At 40.9% G+C, this 25,741-nt stretch overlaps 1 protein-coding gene across 1 annotated transcript; it reads right to left on the bottom strand.

Moving 5' to 3' along the window:
- Nucleotides 1-438: 438 nt before the first annotated feature.
- On the bottom strand, nt 439-25,533 carry fnbp1l (formin binding protein 1-like). Its single transcript, XM_030050337.1, is given in 16 exon segments — nt 439-8,890; nt 9,515-9,552; nt 9,700-9,875; nt 10,533-10,608; nt 10,611-10,626; nt 11,283-11,415; nt 12,284-12,393; nt 17,592-17,819; nt 18,018-18,145; nt 18,148-18,163; nt 18,712-18,840; nt 19,771-19,875; nt 20,972-21,034; nt 22,662-22,809; nt 24,286-24,336; nt 25,416-25,533. Coding segments are annotated over 16 exon segments (1,617 nt in total). The 5' UTR covers nt 25,475-25,533; the 3' UTR covers nt 439-8,749.
- Nucleotides 25,534-25,741: the final 208 nt, after the last annotated feature.

The raw sequence follows: 25,741 nt of genomic DNA on the forward strand, positions 1-25,741 counted from the left end.
TCATTCCTCTTGTGTGGTTTGACTGTATTTCAGCATCACTCTGGGCCGAAACTCATGACTAAACAAGTGAAGAGCTCATTTGCAAAAACAGATATCTCCATTTTAATTATTAAACCTTTTTAAACTTTTTTGAATTTTATTAAAATTTACTTTATATTTATTTCTATTTTTTATTATGTTTATTTAGCCTGGCATAATGTTTATTATCCTAAAGTCATGCTTTGTTGTGTGTACTCCAGGCAGTATCAGTGAAAAGGTGTATTCATTTTAAGAATGACTTTTATCTGTTTTTGCAAATGAACTCTTCAAAGTGCAGAAATTTTAGTTTTCCCACTGTCAAGAGTCATCCATATGTCCCACCTGGCAAAGCTATATATCTCAAAACGAGGCTGAACATAAATAGCAAATACTCGTCTGACTCTATTAAAGGGCACGTAAACAAATCAATTTTTCATTGCTGCTTCTTTTATTAGAACAATACCTTGGGAAAAAAAGGAGCATTTTTGTTCACAAGTGTCCGACAACATTCAAAGTAAGAAGAGATGTGCACGACAATATGGAAAGAGAAGTACTGCCATTGGTTATTACAACATATACAACATGGTAAAAACAACGCATTACATGAGTTTGACATGGTGTCAGTGTCCTGCAAATAAAAACAAAACAAACAAAACAAAAACAAAAACCCTGTCCCTCCAGCTGATTCGCACTGTGATTGGATGCGGACGTTGAGGAAGGATTTGTTGACCCTGGAGCAGAGCCGAAGCACCGGGAAAACTTCATTATGTACAAAATATATTGAAATTTAAAAGAAATAATGCAAACTAAAAAAGAAAAAAACCAAAAACATGGCAGGACACTGACAATGCAGGTTAAAACAAGAGGAATGTGGAGAAGGAACGTGTCTTGGTTTTTGCTGGGTGGTGAGTTGAATCAGCACCACGCCCACAGTAGCTTGGCAGGCCTCAGTAAAGCACTGAATGTACAAGAATCTGCTGCAAATTCCTACTTAATCATTGCTAGTATCTCAAAGCTAATCCATTGATATAGATTTTTTTTTTTTTGTCTGTTAGTTTTTTTTTTGCATAATATTCAGAATTACAGCACAGTGGCTATGATATGCACCTCACAGTTTTCATATGTATATAAATGAGGGAGAGAAGGTGGGTGACTTTAAATGGTCCATTTTGGTAAATTACTTTAGTTTTCAAAGCTCTTGTATCGCTAATGCCATCGTGTGGTTTAAAATCAGCACCAAAATCGGCATCATAAGGACCGTTCACTCCAAATGAACCAAACTTCAAGTGAAATTTTGAAAGAAAATGTACAAATTTGGAGTGTGCTGTCCGTTTGGGAGTCAGCATGGTGTATTGGGTTAGTAACTTTTCCCCTGCAGAAGCACAGACAAGCTGGCAGGTTTCAGTGGCACTGTTGAGACGTAAATGCTGCAGAACCAATCGTATACCTGGAGAAAGAGGCGGATATGCTGCATACCTCTGTGTATTACTGTCTTTACCCCAAAATCACCATCATATCCATAAAAAAAAAAGTACGAGAAGCCTCCGCTGCCCTCGAATCTGTCTCTCTGTCTGTCTGTCTGAGTGCACAGCATTTACATTTACAAGCAGTGAATTGGTTTAAAAAGCCAAAGAGGAATGCAACAGTGTGACTGCTTTTCCACTGGAACAGAAAATGTAATTTGCGACACTGAGCTGCACAGATCTGATGTTTTTCAGGGCTTTGCGGAAGAGGCAAATAAAGCTTGTACATTTCTTCTCAAGAGCACATGAGCCCTGTGGAGCAAAGTGTTGGGAGACAGTGTCAACCAGGGGTGGAAATAATTAATCACGTGTTGCTTTTTTGTACTTTTGAGTATGTTTTTTAAGTCAGTAATTTTACCTTTGCTTGAATATGTTGCTTAAGTATTATACTTCACTACATTTTAAAACCACATCAATTAGAGTACAAATTTTGTCAGCTCTCCATACACATCTGTGGACTTTTTCTTTTTTAATCTCCAAATTTTTAATTTAAAGTATCTCACTGACCTTTGTACTCATGTCCTTTCAGAACTGCATATAAATGATCTCATCTACCAAAGTAAACATATCTGAAAAGTAACTTTTACCCATATACATTTTAAATGAGTGATTGTTATTTTTACTTAGTCATATTTTTTTGACTTCTTCTTCTTTTCAAGTAAAATATCAGCAAAATAACAACTCTACTTGACAAGCACTATCTAATACGTTTCCACCCCTGGTTTCTACCTGTTTAGACAGCCATGAGATCAGATTTGCACCATAAAGCCTTTCATGCGCACCATTTTGCGTCCCCAAATGAATAAAAGGCAATGTTTCAGCATGGGGGAGTCAAAATGGCCACTGCAACATGGTCACAGATGGGAGCTGTGACTTCGAGGAAGGAAGCAAAGGACAGCGTGATCACGGAGGGTTCAAGTAAGAACATTATCTACAGTTTCATTCTGTACATTTCACAGCTTCAAATGAACAAACACAGGTTACAACTAAGGCATGGTCGCTGTTCCTATCTACCTTGAGAAGAGAGGCGTCATGATGTTTTTTTTTTCCTCTTATCAAATCAAATCATTTGGAAAAATTAACACTTCATCTCGTCCGTGCGACTTTCATGTCAAGGTTGGTCAGTTCAATCAACAGCAGAGAAGAGAGACGGCGACGGTTCTACAGAGTCACCAGCGAGACTTACAAAATGGTCTGAGAAACATTAAAAAAAAAGACCTGAATAGAGTGAAACATCAAGACAATCATGTTGAAAGTGGAAAATCATGCAAGAAAAAAAAAAAACAAAGCTGGTCATTGCTCGAAAAGAGTTACAAAAGAGTATAAAAACCATTAAGCAGAGAAAAAATCATTAGAAAGTTGTTTTTGTTTCTCATAGCTACTCAGTGGTCATTCACACCTCTCTGTCATTCATTCGTTTCTCCATACTCAAATGCTATAGTACTGCAGGGCAAAGTGCATCGGTTCAAATTCAAACCTTGTTGTCTCTAATAAACAGCGGCGGCTGCTGCGTTTACAATAGGAGCTCCCGCCTGTCAATCAAACAAAAAGAAAAAAGAAAACAACAACCTAAAGACAATCACCGTGGAAACACATTCAGCATGACATTAAAAAGATGTTAATATGTACAAATCATTCAATGGTAAAAACTAACCACACGCATATAGACTGAGACGCTGTACACACATTTTCACTTTCATGTGCATACACGCCCATCTATATGCGAGTGTGTGTCATCACATTCACAAATACAACTGATTTCATGTAAAAATGTGTGTAAAGATGCAGCTGTCAGTTACCGGGAGGTCGGGATGGGCCAAAGTGGCTGATGGGAGATGTAGTTATGAGGAAAAAACAGACACATCCTGGTGTGTTTGTGTATAAAATAAGAGTCCCCCCCCCTCCTCCCTCTTCTTCCCCAAATGTGAAACAAATTGTAGTTTTAAGGCAGAGTATGACTGCAATGACACTGGAACTCCTCTTTGTTTCTTCTTGTCGTTTGAGTCGCCCAGTCCTGCCTGAGCTGGGCGGCGGTGTGGCGCCGTGAGGGAAGGGCGACATCTGCTGGTCAACTGGTGGAATCACATCCAGGGGACGGAGGATGGTGGAGGAGAGGAGAAGTGGGGAGGTAAAGGGAGAGCAGTGGAAATGAGAGGGAGGGAGGGAGGGAGGAGAGAAGAACAGGAAACAGAGGAGGAAGAGGAGGAGGAGGAAGGGCAAAGGAGGGGAAGAGAGATCCTGTCTTGCCTCTAAAAGTCCTGAAACCTGCCTGCTAAAGCGCTCTGATATGAAGATGGTGCTGTTAGGGAAGTCGGCACACACACATAAACAGATCGTACACATGCTAGAAATTCAGGAGAACATCATGATGATATGAAAATCAACATTACAGACAACACAGCTCAGCCAGCCACGCTTCACACACACACACACACACACACACACACACACACTGCAGTGTTACTGTCCGAGATGTCTGGTCATGTACAGGACACGTTTATGACACGCGATGGTCATGCTACAGGTGTGTGTACACATGAAGGCAGGCATGGGGAGCAGAGTGGCTCAGGCAGGCAGGCAGGCAGACATCACCAACAGAGCGCAGATGACATCATGAGAATGAGTTGGAAGTGCAGCGCTGATATCATGTTAGTGGCAATAAATAAGCACAACGGCGTCAAACATTGGCACTGGCAAGTCAGCTGGATTTCTTCATCTGGTGCTGGTCACAGTCTGGGTGTGTGTGTGTGTGTGTGTGTGTGTGTGTGTGGCATGGAAGAATCCCTCACTGTGAACCAAACCAGCAGGGCTAGATGTGAGCTAACACTGTCAGTTTACGGTTTGTGCAGCCCGTTGGTTTGAATGAGGAATCCTAATAATGCCTCTGAAGTGGCTGTGAGCAAAACGTTTTCCACCCACAATCTGACCAGAACCTGGAGAAGAGACTGACTTTAAAGGAACAGTTCCCCTCAAAAAGAAATATATTTTCCCACTTACCCCCGAATGAAATGCAATCCATCCAACCGAGATGCTTTCTGTGTGATTTGGCGTGGTTTCCAGAGTGATCATGTGCACGCCAACGCAACGAGGCAGGATTGTATTCATTTGTGGAGCTCAAATCGACAAAAATGAACATGAAAAACTGTAATCATAAACCAGTACAGATTCCAGGTGGACGGATGCTGTTTGCCAGTGTTCTTCGACAGGAAACAGTTCTCAGCAAATCTCTTCACCCCTGACGGCCGTGGACCATGTCACTGTTTTGGAAAGAGCTGCTGTTCGGTTTTTTAACATGTAAAGTTTTGACAATTGAACACCACAAATGAATAGTCATCCACCGCCATGACACTGAGGTGAGGGGAGACACAGTGAAAACCTCTCCAGATACCACAGAAACGCTATCTGGATGGATTGCACTTGGGATAATTGAGAATTTTTTTTTTTTTTTTGCCTTTTTGGGTGAATGTTCCTTTATTTCAAAAAGCCAAGGAATCTTGTTGAACGACAACATACACAAACGGCGACATGAACAAATGAGCTGGAGGATGCACCTGTCGCTGATGAGGACGCAGCCATCATTAAGTCCCGTTTACATCTCGCTGCACTGAGACAAAATGTTTGGGTCCTGCAGAATTCATGCAGGATCAGTAAAGAGTGGGGATTCTCAAATGGCTACTACTGGATGTCCTATTCTGAGATAAATGGTATTAGTCCCTGTTTTTTAGTGATGAAACCATCCACTGTTACACCTGTATTACCCCAACTCTGAACCCTCTCCCTCTATTAGTGGTCTGTGACCCAGAATGCTTTGCTAATCATGGATGTGTGAGCATGCAGACATGCAACCCTGCCTCCCAGGCCACTACTCTCTCTCTCTTTCTCTCTCTCTCTTTCTCTCTCTTCCCCTTTCTACCTCTCGTCCTCTCTCTCTCTCTACCTCCCTTATTTTCTCAGCCACCCTGTTTATCTCCACCACCACCAATCAGCAATCAGCGTGAGCCCTCCACCAGCCAATCAAATCGCCCGGCCACCCTGCAGCCCTCAGGAACCTGCAGTCACATAGAGGAGAAAACAAGTTACTAGACATACACACCCACGCGCAGACTAACAGACACAGGAACACACACAGACACGCAAATAATACACTGTGTAACGTGACGGTAGGTTTTTAACGAGTCAAAGGAAGACTGCATATTTACTGCAACACCTTACACTGTATTGCTCAGGATGTAGTTCTGCATCAAATTCACACATTATACATTATTGTAGTGCAGTTACGTAACAAGCAGAACTCAGGTTTTCAATCAGCGTGGGACCAACTCACTTTCAGTTCAACCAATTCACCAAGTGGCAGCTGGGAGGGGGGCTTTTTTTGAATTTAGTGTTTCATTTTAACATGGATTTACTTCAAAGTTCACATTTGAGGCATCCTGGTGTTTCTGTCTGCTAATGCACTTAGCAGCCTGAGCCACCAGGACGACTTTCCAATCTTTCTTCATTGTCTGTGAGAAAAACTACTTCACTGGAAAGCACTCAACAATTCAAAAGCCTCAGCCAGGAAATTTTTCTTTTGTCCAAAACATGATGAAATATTTGGGACTTAAATGACAGGTTTGCTCAACATGTTGTGAATAGAGTGCACTGAAACCAAATGGTCCCCGGGTACAGTGTTCAGTACCTCAGACAGAAAGAGTCTGACCAGGCTGCACTGCATGTAATACAGTGGAACACAACTGGAACAAATACAACAGCAACAACCTCACCTCCCCACATAGGAATTGCAATCTTAAAAATGTATTATGTGTTTTTTGTAAATGTGACACAATCCTGAGTTGGACGCGTTTCATGTTGATGTTTTCATGTTTGGCTGTGTCCGCTGTCAACAGATTGTCTAGTCTATCTTTGGGTGCCATGATGCCGCCCCCTTGTTTTAACTGAAAAGTGTTGGCTGCAATATAACAATGTTCTCCCTTGCGGCACTATGGTGAGATGGATAATATTCAGCTGGCGCAATTACTTTGCAGCAGCTGTGAGGCAGAATTACAGAGCCATGACCGCCAATGAAAACTGTGATGGCAAAACTGTTTTTATCAATGACCGGGGGTGAAATATTGACCAAGAACAACATATGAGTTTAAGATAACAGAGAGCCTACAGGATATGACAATGAGATTTATGGGGGATAAAGATTACTAGATTTTTTACAGATTCCTTATCTGATTAAACCAACTTTTAAAACCGTTTTTATATTGAAATTTAACACTACTTTCTGGAACTTTCTTAAACTTCGAACCAACTGGGCTGTTAGCGTGTTTACGCTCCAATATTATTAAGTACAACATTAAACTTTGTGGGCTAAAACAGCTTCAGCCCTACTCTTATCTTACTAGGGCTCAATCAGGTCAAATTCTGATGCTGCTCTCACTTCGAGTGCGAAGGCAAAGACACTAACACTCCTGCACGCACAAAAATAAAAAACACATAAAAACAGATCAAATCAGATCATGTGTTATGTTTCAAATCACATCAACATATCGATCCAAGGAGCTTAAAATCAGCAAATCTTAAACATCTCCATCTAAAAAAAAGAAGAAGAAGAAAGAAAAAAAACAAAGAAAACAACTATTTGACAAAAGAGTAAAAACAAAAGCAAATCTTGACTGAAACATTAAATAAAATATGCTTTGATCGATAACAAGTGGTGTAGCCTTGACATGGGGCTCAAAACAGCAGTGGGAACACTCTTTCACACACAGAAAATACACAACCAGACCTGCCAACCGGATTTTGAGTGCAAGTAATGTACTCAATGTTGAGTAATGTAACACAGTTTGCACCATTCTGCCCAGCGTAGCTTTGCATGCGGTCATTCCCCAGTACACCACTGTATTATAACCGTTTATTAGGCTTTAGTGCATTTGAAGTACCCAGTCTATTGCAGCCATCATCTTTAAATGTTCTGCCCCCATTAGTTCAGCAAAAAGCTATTTCTAACTTAAAATAGGAAATAGTATTCAAAATCTAGAAAGCCGAGACAAATTTCACAGCATGTACAGAAGCCTTGATAATTTTGCTTTCAATATTTTTTGATTATTATTAGGTATTATGGATCATCAGAGTTATGATTTAAAAACACTGATAGCTTATAAATCACTCAAACTGGCACTGGCATTTGGTTCCGCAGAGTTCAATGACAGTTATTTACAAATGTAACTAAAGGTTTTGGCTAAGTTACTGGGCCGCCTGGAGCTCCTTACGGCTGACTGTCAGTACTGTCAGTATCAACGAGGTGCAGAAGGCATGAGAGGCCAGTTCTGAGGGTATGGAGACGTGGCCACCGCTCTCGAAATGTGGAGAGGAGCCAGACTGGTGTTGGAATCATCCGAGAAATGTTAGCTGTCCACAGGTCACACCCAATGAGCACCAGCTTCAAAATATTGTAAATTATAAAGCTTTTCTTGTGTCATGGACGAGTATTCCAATAACCTTTCAGCATATTGTAATTCAAGAGGTCTGGGAGCAAACTGGACTTCTGCACCTCTTCTTAACTCTGAGTTCAGGCTTTAGGAAACTCCAGCCTGTGTTGGGGGACTTTAAGCCAGTCACCGCTCATTTCAGATAGAGGGTGTTCCCACTGGCTGCTCTATAAATGCAGATGGACGTGTACGCTATCAGTTCGCCGAACCTATCTCTAATGTTAACGAATAAGCCATCCATCCAAAATGTAAGAAATTTGCAGAATAAGAGGGGGCTGGATAGATGGGCTACAGAAACTCAAAATGGGCGAGGAGAAAGTGCAAAAAATTTAACTCAGCCTACTAGTCGGGCACCTTAGCGGTGTGTACCAGGTATGGTGTATCTGTATATTTTAACAAAGGCTGGGTGGTTGGTACGCTGAATGCATACAGGTTGGCAGGTCTGCACAACAAAGTCTCTCAAACGTGATCAGATAGGTTGTTCCTGTTTGTCCATGTGCTCAAACACTCGACAGTGGACGACCGGTCCCACAGACAAGAGAGGGAGGACGAGGACAGATGGATACATGGATAAGAGGGACAGAGGGATGAAAAAAGAAAAAGTAGGCGGTTGAATGTCCATGCAGGTACTGAGACCTTGTTTTCTTTCCAGTGTTATCTCGAAAGGGACAGAGAAAGTAGGAATGAAAGAAGGACAGAGCGATGGCTGACAGGACAGAGCACAACGTAGCTTCAGATGTAGGTGACAGCACCTTTGCTGTTTTTCTCCAGGGTGATTTCTACGTATGAGGTGGGAACGTAGCCCTCCTCCCCGCTCTGCTTCCTGGCTCTGGTCCAGCCGTCTCCTTTATCCTCTTCTATGATGTACAGCACCTGGAATCAAAGGGAAATCTCTGTTTTTTAAAGGAATGTGCTGAATTTTTAGGACTCTGCCCCATTACTAAACCTCCCTGTAAAGTGACACCAAGAATCACCCATGTGTTTCACTGCACAGCAGATTAATACGTGGTTAGTAACATCCTAATATAACTTAATATACAATATACTAGTTTATGCTAAAGAGTTAGCATGGAGTACCACAGCAAATAATCTATCAGTGAATTAACAGATTATTTTGATATCCATGTTCTCACCACTTAATGGATAAGTTTACCTAGAGACAAACTGCTCAAAAACTTGCATGCATATGCAGTTTTTTTTAGTGATTCATATCATCACTAAATTAAAATGTACATCTTTAACACAAAATAATTAGCAAAATAACACATGAGAAGAGGTATTAGGGCTAGATGATATAGTTTAAATCAATATCAAAATGCTAATAATGATTTTGAGGTAATATCAAATGTGGTGTTAGATGGAACTAAAATTAGGGTGTCATGATATCAACTATAACATCACAAAATTAAAATACTGTGAGACAATAAACTGAACTGTTGCCCAGCCTTAAAAAGCATAATTAAATGCAGATGAAAAGTAACAGGTTACATGAATTACCTCGTCTTCTGCCATCACTAGTGTCCCCTCGTTCTGACCTGAGAGTCAAACAAACACAGTGAGTGAGATTATACTCGTTCCATTACTAGAAGTTGAATGAGCCCTGCAGGACGGAGCCACCAGCAGCTGCTGGGGCATTTCCAGAGCCCGTAAAAAGGTATGCATCGTATTTCTGGAGTCCTTACCATCGAAGGAGTAGAGCGCTTTGCAGTGTCCAATGACAGGCAGCGGGTCGTCATCGTCAAATTCATCATCGAACTCGTGGGGGTCGGGGTTGGGGGGTCCGGGCTGTGGGGGGTTGGAGTGGTGGTGGGGCGTGTGATGCTCCTGACTGGTGTCGTCTGTATAACTGCCTTCAGGACTGCAACAGAAACCAGTTTTGCATTTGCTCTACTTGGTAAGATAAAGCTATACTTTATGGTTGCGGTGGAGAAACTATGAGTCTTGGCAGGAATGTTAATGATGATCAGATGGTGTTGAGAGAGCTACTTTAAAATGGTGATTTGTTATGGAATACTGGATCATCAGCAGCGTGATTGCTTGGATTTTTAGAATTCATGCGATTCAGCGTGTCAGTTTGCTAAAATCTGTCTGAATGTGAATTTAACTATTTCCCTCATCTACATATTATCCATCAATTAAGGTTTTGATACATAATTGCGCACATGCACAATTTCAGTCAATCCTAACCCTAACCCTAACCCTAACCCTAACCCTTCAAAAAACATCTCTGAATAATTGAAGTATCATCTTTAAACACCACTTTTTCAAAGAAGCAGTTCAGTCTAATCAATGGTATTTTTGCTAATTGCAATATTGTAGACAAGAAGTTTTTTGATTAATCCATCATTTGATGCTTGCTGATTGCACTAATCAAAAAACGTGTAATACTGTGTAATTTGTGTAATTACTACAAACCCAGTGCATGTCATCTAATGCTTCCTAATACTTCAGTTCTTGTATTGTGCATTTTCTCTTTTGTTTTGGGGAAGATTTGTGACGGTATCCGTGTGTGTACCTCTCTCTGCCCTGAGGAGTGTGATGGTGGTTGTCGGCGCTGTGTCTTCTGTCTCCTCTGGAGCTCTGCTTTCCTCTACCTCCGATAGCCAGGACTGGAGACAGCAAGACAGAGAAACTATTAAGATGGGTTTCCACCCAGATTATCTGGGTAAAGTAGTCCCAGGGCCTACTTTTCAAATAATATAAAGGTTCCTTCAGTCTGCTGCTGTCAGCGTTTCCACCATGGTGTTAAGACCCACGAAGATTAGGCAAATTAGCCCGCTGATATACAAAACAGTGATGGCTGTTTTACATGTTATTTTTTACAGTCAAGCATCAGGCTATTTAACCTACTTTAATCCCCGCTTGTTGACAGATTACAGACACTTTTCTCTCACGAGCAGCTCTCCATCCTGCCAACAGGCGCAAAGCAACCTTGTCTGGTGTATTTCTCTCATTTACTGGATTTTTCACTCACAGTACTGCTGTGCTGTCTCTCCTTCTTGCTTGCTCGTGCTCTCAGCTCGATCGCACTCTCTCTTTTTCTCCTGGGCTTTTAGAAAGTATTACCCCCCTAGCAGTGACTTTTTCTGGGGTTAAAAAAAAAAAAAAAAAAAAAATGTCCCCCGAACTAAATTTAGATCCTGGTCTCTGGGGTTGAAGCTGAATAGACAGTTCTTTGAAAGGTTCCTTGTCCCTGTGGTCAAAGCCCCACATTACAGAAAATTTCAATTGACCTACCCCACACCTTCTCTCCACTCCTTCATACCTCATTCTTGTGGATTTCAGAGCGTAGCCTCTCCATGTTACACATGGTCTCTGATATTTTGGGCTGCAGGCTGCTGGGGTCTCCCATCTGAGGGTTCTTCTCATAGACGTCCTTCATCTTGTTCAGGGCGTCTCTGACGGGCACATGACAGACAAAATTCAGTGTTCTGACCCATGATATTTCAACCTGGTCTGGCAACCAAAAGCAGAAATAAGCTGGCAAAGATTGCAAGTATGGGCAATAAAATTACAGGCAAGACACAGAGCCATCTGTCTGGGATGTACGTGCTCTGGAATAGGGTCAAAGCCCAGCAAAGTCTGGCTGATCCCTCACATCCCCTAAAAAGAGAATCTGCAAGCTCCCCTCAGGGATGTGCTGTAGAACACCCAGAGACTCACAAAATGTACTTGAAAAAGTCTTTTATTCCGCATACTATTGCACTGATCAATTCTTAATGTACATCCTTTATCCATTTTATCTTGGCACTTAGTTTTTTAAGCTCAGTCTAGTCTTGCATGGTTCAGTTAATGTGATGTTGGACGTTTACGTTTTTATTTTTTTACCCTGTGTTGTTTGTTCTGTGATGTGTACTGTACTTTTTAGGTTTTATCTCTTTAACAAAACATAAGAACATCTACATTACAGCACTGTTAATCTTCAGCAATTTGTTTGCCAGCAGTTACTTTTAACCAATAACATTTTTTCTTGATGCTTTAGTTCCTTGCAGCCCACTGTGCTCCCTGCAGTGACCCCAGTTTCCAATCAGTCCATTCATCCCCATCCAAAGTTGCATCAAAACCTTCCTTGAATCAACAATCATTGTACAGATACAAGAGCAGTGTTTTCCTTGTTTTGCTTAGTTTCAAGAGACACTTTTTTTCTGAGAAAATTCCTAAAACAACACTGAAAATGAAACACAATCTGAAATGAATTTTAACATGGGGATTTTTCTCACAGTGCATGGTTTGGACCTTGCGAGCTATTCAGGGACAGCATCGTACCTCTGATCCATCTCTTTCTGGAGCTCCTTGCTGAGTTCGTCGATCCTCTGCTGCAGCCTCTTCCTCCTCTGTTCCGGGGGAAGGTGGCTGAAATCCTCCAGGGATGGGGCCTAGTGGCATGAAAACATTAGCTTTTAACAACACCGTGATGCTAACTCCTTCCTAACTCAAACTATCTCCATACTAAGTCAGCATGTACTCAACAGACTGCAGTATACCCAGTATTTTCACCAGAAATGTGCAGGATTCTTCCCGGAAAAAATGTACCAGACATCGATGGTTAGAAAAGCAAATATAAAAGCTTTCAGTAATTGGATATAAGGTGAATCACCGCTATGTTAATCAGTGACAGAGGGTTGAACAGACATTTATTTGTATCAAAACGAGTGCTGCACCAAACTTTCCCAAAACACAGCATGTAGGAAACATCCTCTTTACCTCTTTAGAATTAATAACACTTAAGTCCTTAACATCAGTGCTTGCGGTCAGCTTTGGCCCGGTCTGGCCAGGCTGTGAAACGCTGTTGTTCAGTTGTGGTCCAGCCATGTTTTGGGCTACTATTAGACACAGTTGGGATGTCCTGAGGCAGACAGGCCATGGCACAGCTAAACCTCCTGAGTTATTCTTGGCACATCGGAAATGTCAGTTGTGTTATTTTTAATACCCCCATTTGCTACATCCTACTATTTTGCTGCTTCAACCATCCAATTTCTCCAAGGCGATCATTAAAATTTCATCTCATCTTAAATTCCGTCGAGGCGTGGTGTAGTTGATTTTAAAACTCCCAATTAAGGGCAAAGTAGTTCTGTTACTCTGTACTGACGAGGGACTGTGCAATAGTTGTCGTTTTTTAAATTCTGTTTTAATGTAAACTTACCACAGCAGGTGTTTTTTTGATTCAGTATTTATTTATATATGAATTAATGTGAACTGCACTCTGATGCACCTTTCTTTCTTTTATGATTATATGTATGTATTTATAGATATGGAATTCACGTGTGTAGCTCTGCTGGATGTGGAAACAAGCAATCACACCGAGTCCAGATAAAACGTCCCCTTAGGAACAATAAAGCATATGTTGACCTTGACCTCTGAGGACTAGAGATTTCTGTTTTTCCTGCAATCCAGTTTTTGAGCTTTAACCCGGTCACAAGAATATTTTATCTAATTGGAAACAAGAACACAACTAACGGGGGAAAGGACCAATAGCTAGCTATTACTACTGGGTTTCCATTCTGGGTCCTACAGTGAAGTGTCTATTGTCATACAGGTGGTTCCCATAGGCCTACGTGGTGAGGACACATGCACTAACACCTACACTGCTGGGTCTACACACCACACTTACCGCCTTCACTGACCACTGAGCCGTAATGCATTAGCCATGCCAGTTAAAGAGACAGACAACAAAGGAGGCTCGTTAGTTTTGGTATGTTTGTCAGTCAGTACATCAGTCAATAAGTCAGTCAGTCAAATGTGCCTGTCGGTCAACAAGACTGTCAGTCACACATTCAGTAAGTCCATTAGTTCATCAGTCAGTCAGTTAGGCAGATAAGGGCTCCCACTGTGACCCTAACGTTAAACACAAGGACTTTGCATAACTAAGACAGAGAGCTTCCAGGACCCAAAACTGATATTCCCTCCTTATTTGTTTAAGGAAAATCCAACCAAAAACACTTCAAAACTCAAAAACAGTCATGGGTTGTGTACCTTGCATCTGTAGGTACAGTTTTTTCAGTGTATTTTCCTTATTCCTGTGGATAACTGGCCAAACTTTATGTGACATCATGTCAAGATTTTTACAGCACATCTACAATGATTTTGATAGAGAATTTTTCAGCTATCTAAAATGTCAAGTTTTGGTTTGGTACCTCAAAGACCAAAAGCAAGGGCTTCTTTCTACAACTAATCTTCGACAATCATTCAGGAAGAAATCTATTGCCAAAGAAGCAGGAAAACCAATTTCTCCTGCTATGCAACACATCCACAAGACATGTTATGTTCTCATGTAACCAACAGCTTAGCAACCTCACATCCATTCTGGAGGTTATGGAGAGGCATTCTGGGAAATACAGTACACTGAAAATACAGTAACTGAAGCTGTTTAAGGAACAACGGTTACACCAAAAATTACAACACTTCATCATTGAAAAACAACTTACGACACTAAAAGCTAAATGATGATACGTTACTGTACTGCAAACAGTGCAAGACTGTCTCAGAGTGGAATTTTCCTTTAATGACATTTTTAATGATATGTTCAAATATAGGCATCACGTCACTGCGAGAGGACATGCCATGACCAACGTCTGGCCACTTCACGAGCATGCCCATGAAGGCCCATGTAAAAAAAGTAAAGCTCCTGTGCTTGCTGTGCTTGCTTTTTGACTTCCAGTGTCAACTTTGAAAAACATGGCAGCTGTTCAGATCAAAACGTCAGTTTTCACTAAAACTCATCACAATAGGTTTCTATTTACATTTAGGTGCAAAATCAGCCATGCAGTTGCTAAATCTTGTATAATTTGACAATCACTTGTAGTGGGGCCAGCGTCGGCCACCTCTGATTTGCATGATGTTGAATCCAGTGAATTTTATACAAATGTGGGAAGGCTGATATTGCCTGACTTCCTCAGATAATTTACCAAAATTCTCTCACGTTCCTTTTCGAATTTCCTGCGGGATGAATAAAGTATCTATCTATCTATCTATCTATCTATCTTCTGGACAACTTTCTGTCACTAAAATATATTCCGTGCTAAATATCATATATTCTAAAAAAAAAAAAAAAAAATCCATGAACAGTGGGAACCCTGTCGGATAATAAGCACAAGAGCCGGTCAGTCTGACAGTCCCTGTGTCTGAGGCCTGTTGGACAGATTAAAGCAGCTACTTAAAAACCATCCAATCACAGATGGCACTGACAGGACTGATAGGAGAAAAGCCAATCAAAGATCTGGCTTGGCACTGTGGTTGGGTGTTATTGACAAGTTTGTGTTAAACTGTCTGAAAGCAGACCGCTCTGCTTCAGTGTACTGACACAGCATTAGCAGAGGCACGCAAACACACACAAACAAACACACACCACTGCAATTTCAACCCTCCACACACATCACTGCAGTCACAATGCCGAGACCCTATAAATCACTAAACAAAACAAACAAAAACACACACACACACACACACAGCACACTGTCAATCACCAAGGATCTGCAGTCTTGTGATTGGAGAGAAAACCTGTCTCGTAAATTCAAGGACAGGAAGAATCACGAGAAACAAAAAGAATGCAAGAGAAAATTAGAGAGGGAAAAAGGATGGGGCAGAAGGATTCACAGATGAAGAAAAAACAAACAGGAAACAGACAGCAGGAGCAAATAAAAAACAGAGCAGGGTGTCTGCAAGTTTCATCAAGTTAAATTTAAGACTTTTTGAGGCTGTTTTAATGCCAGTCAGAACTAAATGTGACAGCGATTCAACTAAACTAAACATGAAAAATGAAAAAAGCTGTAGATCCTTGGGAGCATAAATCTGCATGACTGGGCTGAGGTCTCACAAAAAAACTAAGTACCACAACATCTTTATGACTTCTAAAACCATCTGTATTTAACTGTATTCAAGGACTTTTAAGGCCTTGAGTTTCGGTAATATAATTTTATAAACATTTTAACTCTTTTCCAGAGGCTGCAGACACCCTGTAGAAACGACTAGGGATGTGAACCTTTGCCTGAACAGAGACTGAAATAATCAATTCAACTAAAGTCAGAACGATTCATTCTATTTCTTTCAGCATATCAATGCAGCAGAACCAGAAGAGTTATATCATTTCTGTTGTTGCATCGAAGCAATGAATGAATCGTTACACCCCCTAGAAGTGACAGAAACCAAAACCACATCAACCAATCTCACTCCAATTTAATGCTACTTCCTGGCTCACCCCTCTCCTCAGGCCCTTAAGGATGGAATTCTGGGTACTGTAGTCTTTATCTCAGACAGACAGTAGCCCACTGGGTCTGAGCTGAAGCGGGGCGGAGGGGGAGATGGGCGGCGGTTCGGGAGTGGTGGGGACGTGAAGACGAAGAGGGGGGAGGAGGAGGAGGAGAGGATAAAGGAGACTGGTGGGGATGTGGACAAAAAAAAAGACAAAGTTGAAGGTTAAGACTAAATATGATTTGGATTTGTGTTGTAAAAAGTATTTCTCACTCTCTCTCTGAAATGAAATCACAGGTTTGAGTCAGTCATGTACACAAACATCAGCAGATTTTTTACTTTTCTGGTTTTTCCATTTTAACCTCTAGAACAGCAGTTAATACGGATGAAAAAGAATATATCATCAAATTCTTCCAGCTTTCCTGAACATTATGAACAGGGTTCCCACCGTTGCTGAGATAAAGTTAAATTCAGACAGGAACAGAAATCTTTCCTGAGTGTGTTAACATTGTTTCTCTAAAGGGGTAAAGATTCTGGTGTCCGCTAAACTCCTGATACATTGTGGTATAATCCAGTTCAATGATTTATAAGCTTTCTTGATGTTGCTGAGCTTTCAGAGACTAATTTATCAATTTCTCTGACTTCGCCTGTCTGGACTACACCCAAAACAAATCAATGACCATTGGGAACCCTGCATTATCCATCAAACAAGTTACCGAGTGGATACACAGACATATGTATATACACAAACAAACGCCCTATCCATCACACGAGTTCCTGGTTATGTGAGCCAGCAATTGACGCAAACAGGCAGAGAGTTAACGATTAACCAAAATGGTCCTCATGGAGTGGGGCAAGGTCCAAGAAGTGTAACGGAGTAAAGATTTAGAGACTGCCGCTGCAAACAATGGAGAGGGGACAGAAACTTACAAGAGGTCTAGCAGAGAGACATAGGGAAATAATAGAAAGTTCCAATTTGATTACACTTTACTTAACAAATTTATGAAGTGCTGTCAAGTACTCAGCGAGAGAAAGACGCAGAGAGGGTGACAGCAGACATGGAAGAAATAAAAACGTGTGCCCAGGATGAGTTGTGTCTGTAAAAGCTCCATCTGTGAGATGTTGACTTGCAGAGGGGGAGTACAAAATATAATATTGGACAAAGCTGTGGTGACTAACATAAGTTTGAGAGGGAGAGACAGTGTGTGAAGGGTGGTGCTATGTTTATCATATGGCTATTAGACTGGGACCTGGCCTACACCCCACTACTATAGTAAAAAAACGACAGGTGAAAAGGGAAGATGTGACAGTCTGTGCCCTGGAACCGTTGGTTCTTAGTCGTATGCATCTTAGCACTTATAAGCAACCAAGACCTTTTGTACTTTACCTTTGGTTTCTTCCCAAACAGCCACAGTTTGTTCTTGGCTTTGCTCATGGGATGTTTCGGGTCAGGTCGTGGCCCGGGACCCCCATCTCTGTCTCTGTCTCCTTTGGGTGTAGAGCTGATGGTCCCATCTGAACCTGTTCTGCTCAGATTCTGGCTGAAGTCCTCAAAGGGGAAGTCTCCTGGCGGATCGAAGCCCGACTTGAAGGACTCCACCACAATGGTTGAATCCTGGGGGGGGAGGGAGAGAGGAGGGACAAAAATAGAGCAGGAAGGAAAGAGGGTGTGAGAAATATTAATAGCATGAGGAGAGGTGTATGCATGAACGTTCCCTTCCGTCTCTCCATCCCTGGCCTGCGGGTGTAGGCAGTGTCGGTCATTCCCTCCAGACATTTTTCTCGGCGTGATACAGATAAATCTAATTCCTACCCTTCGTTCATCGACAGCTTTTGCGGCGGAGACCATTCCTTCCAGACATTTGGAAATGATGGGAATGACTCTCCTCTCCGCCTCGGCGAAGTTCCGGTACGTCTCTCCCAGCTTCACTGTCCGACGTGGTCCATGTCCTGCAGATTCTACAACACGGAGCACAGGCGGAATTATTACCCGAAACCAGCGATGTCTGCTGAGTTTTGGCTGGTCAAAAACAACTAACTGGACTAGTCACTTCAGTAAAAAAAAAACCTCAGCTACATCAGTCAGTTCATTTCTAAAATGATCCAACACTATCACTCCTAACAAACGATAATGTCCCATTCTGGCCAACCAGTAATAAACATGTCACCTTGTTTTGATTGTTCAATCCCCGTTTGGCTACTCAGTTTAATTTTGAAAACGCTTAATTACAGTGGTGAGATGTGCAATTTTCCAGGTTTTGTCAAAATCCATTCATCAGTGTCTGAATTATCACATATGATAGACTTTATATGGAGCTCTTTTTCCTCAAAATGTCAGCTTAAACTTCACCAGAGTCAATCAATTCACAAAGATATAGAGGAAACATTGCTAGCACATGTTTTTCAGAACATTTTCCCCACACAGTGAAAACTGACTAGTTGAAAGAACAAAGCAAATGCACAAAGCCAGGACAGGGCACAGGGCTTTGAGGGTTCGGCTGGCTTACCTTGAAGATGTGTGGTATGGCGTTGTTGAAATGTTTCCACTGCTCTGCGTTGAAGTTCTGGAGCTGCGCAGCGTACTCGTTCTTACTCTCATCGGCCATGTGAGTCCGCAGGTAGAACTGAGATTTGGCCTGGATGACAAGCAGGTCAATAAAATATTTCTTATTGGGAGATACAGGTGGAAAATTTGCCTTTGTGGTATGAAAGAGGTAGAATATAAGCATTGTTCAGTAGTTTAGAATTAGTCATGATCACTATTTCCAGATGCAAGACACTACTAGACGGCCTGGAATCCAGTGTAGCTACAAACCATCTAAATGCTGTTGTAACTCATTGTGAAACACTGACATGAAACTTGCTGCAAAGAAAAAATACAGGATGTTTTACATGACAGCTCTTCATATGGGTTCAACAAATTGAACAATACACATGTATAATTTAAGACTAGTATCAAGATATTTTTGAATGTAGGCTCAAAATATATCTTTATGGTCTCACATTTCTCAGAGTTTGTATGATTTTACTTACTTAATAGTCACTTCTTTAACATCAAGTCACTATTATATTCTCATATTGCTGATTTTTAAAAAAATCATTTAATACCACTTTTTTTATTTTAACATTTTTAATAGTACCTAATACTACTTTACTTTAACTATCCTATACTATTTTTGTTTTTACATTTTTATTCTTATATTTTAATGATTTTCATATGCATTCATCAATATGTATTGTACATACATATCATTTTGTGTGCATTAGTCTCCATTTCCTTACTGTTCCTTTTTAAATATTGCCATTGTTGTACTGCGCTTGTGTGTATGAAAGGTGCTAGACTGTGTGACTAAAGTGTGAGTGATTTATTGATTTACCAACTGTGCCTCTCTGTGTAATACTTAGCCCTCTTTAGCCATCTGTCCGCTGTGGACTGAAAGTCAACATCATAACATTTTAACTGATAATAAAAAGAAAGGAGAAGCTGAAGACAATTTGCCGCAGCCATTTATGGATGAATGAGCTATTTAGAGCAGTTGTGTTGAAGTGGGGGGGGGTCTTCCTACCTTCTCCACCTCGGATTTGGTGGCGTTGATGTCGTTATCTAACCTCTCGTAGCTCAGCTGGGACTTCTCTGCCTCCCTGCACTCTCTCTCAAACTTCTTTTTACTCTGAAGCAAAAGGAAGAGAGGAGAAATGAACTAAAAAGACACAAAGAATACAACCTTGTGATCTTAATGCTTTACTGCATATTATTGACTCAGGTTGTTATCGTTTTCAGTGAGAGGGTAAGAGAGAGAGATATAGAGAAACAGAGGGAGAAAGACAAAACGGAGAGGAGAGTGAGACAGAGCGAGACACTGAGAGATAGTTTCCTTCCTGCCAGCCCATCTGGGTTGCATTAGTAGTGAAGGAAACACAGAGAATAGCTGAGACATTACAGTGCAGTCACTAGGTAGTCACTATTAAAGATATACAGACCACACACCAAAACACAACACTAGGGGTACATACATTTTTTTTTCTGATATGGACAAAACCAACATAACATAACTGGTGGCCAAAAATGTGACTGAGCATTTATTATTTATAAATTCAACAAGTAGCCATTAGCCTTTAAGGTCTTTGTAATCATGCTAAATTACAAGACACATTTATAAACAGCATGACTTCGCTTCAGCTGAACAAATGGAATATGCGATCTCACTCTCAAACCTTTTGGGAGCCAAGAGGAAGGTTGTCAAGGGCCAAATGTGACCCACAGGCTTTGCTTTGGGCAGGCCTGGTCTATACTAAAGGCTGTGTGTGTGTGTGTGTGTGTGTGTGTGTGTGTGTGTGTTTGTGTGTGTGAGTGTGTGTCTTGGCCCTGTCCCTGGTCCCTGTAGACCAGGCGGTCTGCCAGGAAGAAGAGAAAGGCCCTGCTGTCTTTTCACACACAGGAACAAAAGCTACAACGTTATAAATCTTATTCATTGGGACTGCAAATCTGCTTCCATCACTCATTTTCTGTTTTTAAAAAAGGTAGCAGGGATGCCATGATTTTGGTTTGCTGATTTAGGGATGGCATGTTTTTTTCATGAAGTATTTGTGATATTATAGGGAAAAAGGTCTCATCATTTGCCCTGCTGCAACCTTTGTTAGCATTTCTTGCATTCCTCATCCAAACAAATAGGAAATAGGTGCTTCTGGCTGTTCCTTATAGGGAATATTTACACTGGGTCATGTAGAGCTCTCTCCATCCCTCCCTCTTCCTCCCTCCTTACTTACATTGTCCATCTGTTTCCAGCACTGATCCAAATACTGCTGGGCTTTCCTGCCCTCCTGTAGATGCTGCTCATTTACACACACAACACACAAACACACAAACAAAAGAAGATGAGGACACGAGAACACACAGGAAAATACATGTAAATATCAAAAAGCATGTCCATATGCACTGAATCCAGACACAAGAAAATTACTGGATTGAAAAACACATTAAGGAAAAAAAACAGGCTGAGGCCAGAGCCACAGATCTCCCAGAGTTCATTGACCTTAGCAGTAAAATGACATACTGAGACTAAATTCTCCATAGGAACACGCTCAAACCTACTTATTGTGGTCACTGAAACAAACTGAGAAAAAAAATATGACAGAAGCTGGTAGCAGCACATAATTTGCAGCTGTGGTTAGAAAAAGCCATGCGGAAAAGATAAGAAAAACAAAGTTATGCCTTATTTAGGTTGATGCGGATGGAAAAAAGGAACTCCCTTCTTAATAAGGGTATCCATGACATGCAGGAATTGACCGGACTTTAAAATTTTAATTGGAGACACAAAGGAATAAAAATGGACCACTCGATGACTCTGAAAAAAAAAAAAAAAAAAAATATTGTCAGCTGTCTGGTTAATAGTGACATGAGAAGAACAGGAAAATGTGCTGGTGAAGTATCTCTCTGTCACGTGTCAAACCCTTAATCTGCTCCTACAATTAAGATTACAATAATTATACGCAGAATAACTGACTTTGGTCTTAGCCCACATACCGTTCAGACCGCAAGCATTTCATCAGTTGTCTGCACTGTAGCGCTGAACTGCGTTGAACTGCGTAATTGTCAGCAAGTAAATATACCCAACAGTTGCTAATTACAGCTTCACAAAGGCTAAGCTTTGCTTGCTTTTCTCCATTTTCATATGATCATAGAATGAATAACTTGCTTTTTTGGGCTGCTGGTCAGACTAAGAAGCAATTTTAATATACTGCTTTTGGGTCTGGTAAGTTGTGATGGGCATTTTGTCATTAGTTTTATAATTCCACAGACAACGTGATTAGAGGATAACTTAATGAAAGTTAATGATGAAAATAAGTGTTAGCTGCAGTCCTACTGTGTTGCTGCACACTGTGGCTGACCGGCGGTAAGCACCTTGCTGAAGGACACACTGTCATGTCAGCTGTGCAATACTTTCTGGTAGTGTTGTGTTGTGTTTCCAGAGATGGGGTATCATGTTTGTGTCTCCTCATTTGCATAAAGTTGAGGTCTAGGCTATTTTATGCAAACCAACAAGCACACAAGCATCCAACTCTGGGAAGCAGCGTGACAACAAGCGTCAAATACACGCCCCTGTTGACATGTACTGATACCTGGACGATGAGATTGAGGCATCTGTCAGTCATACTTGATTTCATTATAGTAAGACTTGGGGGGTACTAGTCTACATGTTAGTTTGTTTAAAAGTGCAGGAAGGAGATGTAGCATGTGTCAGTGCAGTGAAAGCAGACAAGTGAATTACCAACATAAGTTCAGTGAAATTTGACATTGTTTTCCCTCTTAGACCTGTCAAATTTTTGTAGGGAGAATTCTCCACGGACAGTTTGGCAGACACAACAACCAATTTGACCAAACATTACCGAATGGCCCTGTATCAAGGCTAGGTAGTATTTAGGTTACAGTGAAATGTGCACTAGTTAGTGTACTCACGTGTTTCCTCTCAGCTTTGAGGTCTTGGCTGTACCTCATAAGCTCTCCATAGACCTTGTGACCCATCTCCTCCGCCACCACCTCCCTCTGCCCGGCATAGTCGTTCAGCTCATTCAGTATGGAGTAGAACGACAGGCAGGATGTGAACCTGGACAACACACACACATAAAACCCGTTAGTAACTCTGTACAGGCTGTATTTTACAGAGACTGCATGCAGATTAGGAAACAACACTGGATGTGAAGCTGGCTGCTACATAAAGTGTCTGAACAAATTTTATACAAGTTAATGTCTGCACATCCAGACATTCTAGTTCTGTATTGCAAATTCACTTTTTTCATGTTCTAATTTGGTGAATAATGCATTTTATCTGATATACTAATATTCTCCTATGTATTTAACATATTATCTATGTTCTACTGCTGTCACTTTGCACAGTACAGAATAATTTCATCTGTAAACTTTTTGTATGTTCTCATGTTAGAATGCTGAGTTCTGTTATTGACTATAGTCTTATTTCTAACCTATTTCTAACACTGTTTCCTCTAAGGATCATTTAAGTTTTATCTTGTCTACTACATGATGAGTATAGAGTGAGCCTGTAATCTGTAAGCAATCAGTTCATCTAAGATAAAGCAGAGTCACGGGTGCAAGTAAGCTAATCTACAGCTGCTAGATTTTAAATAACAGTGGCTCTGATATAACAAGAAAATAAAAAGCCATTGTACATCAAGCCTCCAACTCAAGACCATCCTTCACATCACTTGAAGTATTGCTGTGATTAACGAAGTTTCATATCATCCTTTAAAATGAGGGCAGGCGTTGTGTTAAAATTTCTGTTCCTTCAAAAACATGTTTCTCATTTGTCCTTTGTGCTCATTAGTCCTTTGTCTTTGTTGCTGCTGCTGTAAAAGAAAATTATCATTGGGAAATGGGCTTTGTAAGTGCCAAGTACACTATTGTATGGCCTAACAACACTGCACAATCAATGGACCCTTGTGATTTAATATAACAAGGTCGCAATCTAGTCTGAGCTCCATTCATTACAGGGAAGCAAGAACATTACTTTCAGGTGACTACTTTCATTATTTGCACTCCAATAAAAAGTGTAAAGAGAGCTGTTTCATCGTCGGAGGAGCCAGAAACAAGAAAACAATCCACAAATACTGACATTACTTTATTATTTTATTCCTTAGTGTGAAACCCGTGAAAACACACTGCCAGGAGAAACACTTTTTGGAGGGGAAATGAATTTTGGCAAAACCCTAACCCTCCACAGTAGGGGTGCCAAAAGTCCTGTGGCAGCTCTGCTCCAGCACCAGTGATCAGAATGACAAGAGAGGATGTGAACCTACCATATGGGCTTCAAACAATTAACATCTTGTCATCATTTATGGCCTGGCGAATTTCAGGACTGAGAGATTATGTGGAACAACATGAAACCAAGCCTCTGCAGGCTACAAAAACAAGTCAAGGGCTCAAATATTTTCAGCACTGGAAAGGGAAAAACACTGTGTCGCAGGCCTTTTGTGGTCTGAAACATTTCTGATGAGTAAACAAAAAAATAGAGAAACCAAAATGAGAGGGGATGACTCTGCTATTTTGACATTTTGACTCTACTTACCTTGGCTCCTCATCTTTAGAGCGTTTAGGACAGTACTTCTTTACCAAGTTCCTATAAATATAAAAACAGATAGACATTAAATATTAATACATGTTCAAAAGACAAATGAGTGACTGAGAAATAAATGAATGAATAATAAATAAATAAAACTAAACTAAATAGACTGGCAGAGTGTTTGGCAGTCTGGCAGGCAATAAGACAAAGACAGAGGCAGACACACACACATCGAGAGAGAGAGAGGGAGAGAGATGGGGGGGGGGGGGGAGAAAGAGGGATGACTTCAGTGTATTATTAAAGATGACATCAAAGAAAATCTGTAAGTCCCTTCAGGCTTTAACAACACTGACTCTGGTGAAGCAGGTTGTTAATGTTTTAACTAGAAAGCAGAAGAACCAGTGTGTGTGTGTGTGTGTATGTGTGTGTGTGTGTGTTGTCAATGACAACAAAAGATGTAGTGACAGCTCTGCCTGATTTCAAACACAAATGAGAGCTGCATCTTTGAAATCCCTGCAGAGTACCTTTGGTAAGGTACTCTGCAGGGATTTCCCTCTTTGGATCCACACACACACACACACACACACACACACACACCATTTACATCTACCACCCTGAAGAGCTAAAACTGCAGGGACTCTCCTGCTTTTTAATCAACCAAATCAGGCTGAGTGTGTGCTTGCTGAATTGTCCCAGGATGTGTGTATGCAGGCCTACAGAAGCATATGGCCTTCAGAGCAGATGTGTGATATATGCAGGACTGAGTATGATTCACAAATCATTAGTTAAGATACAATTTATGCACCTTTGTACACCACGAGTCTATTTAACATTAAATTAATCAGTTTTAACCCAAATTTTATATAATCTATTGAGCAATAATGTAAGACCTTTTCTACTGAATGTGAAAAGTTCATGAAGTTGACAGTTTTTCCTAGACACCATGTTTGGTCTTTTTATTAGTATGGGGAATATATTTAAAGCATTACAGATGGAAGAATGTCAAAGTCAGAGCACATATCTGTTCATTTCTTCAGCACAGTGGATGCAGTTTTAGTACATTTATAATCATGAGTCATCAATGCACACCTTAGTAGTTCAGCGTATGTGTCTGTGTGTGTGTGCACATTGCGTACCGTAGCTTGCTTGGCATAGTTCTGCTCAATCTCCAGCCTCTCCTTGACAAACTTGGCATATCGCTCTATTAATCGATTCCCCACTGAGTGTGTTTTGTCCAGGTTCTCAAACTGGTCCTGAACACAGAAAGAGATGAGGGGAGAGAAGATGGGTACAGACAGAACAGAAAGTAAGAACACAGACAACATATGTAGCATTTTAAATGCACATTGCACAACATCACATCAGTGAAACAGCTGGGGAATCAGCATCATTCATTCCAGCATCCTCCAGTCATTTCTATGGAATCTTGGAGTCATCAAAAACCCACCTTCTGTAAACAACA

Source organism: Myripristis murdjan, chromosome 4 (genome assembly GCF_902150065.1).
Source record: "Myripristis murdjan chromosome 4, fMyrMur1.1, whole genome shotgun sequence".
NCBI lineage: Eukaryota > Metazoa > Chordata > Actinopteri > Holocentriformes > Holocentridae > Myripristis > Myripristis murdjan.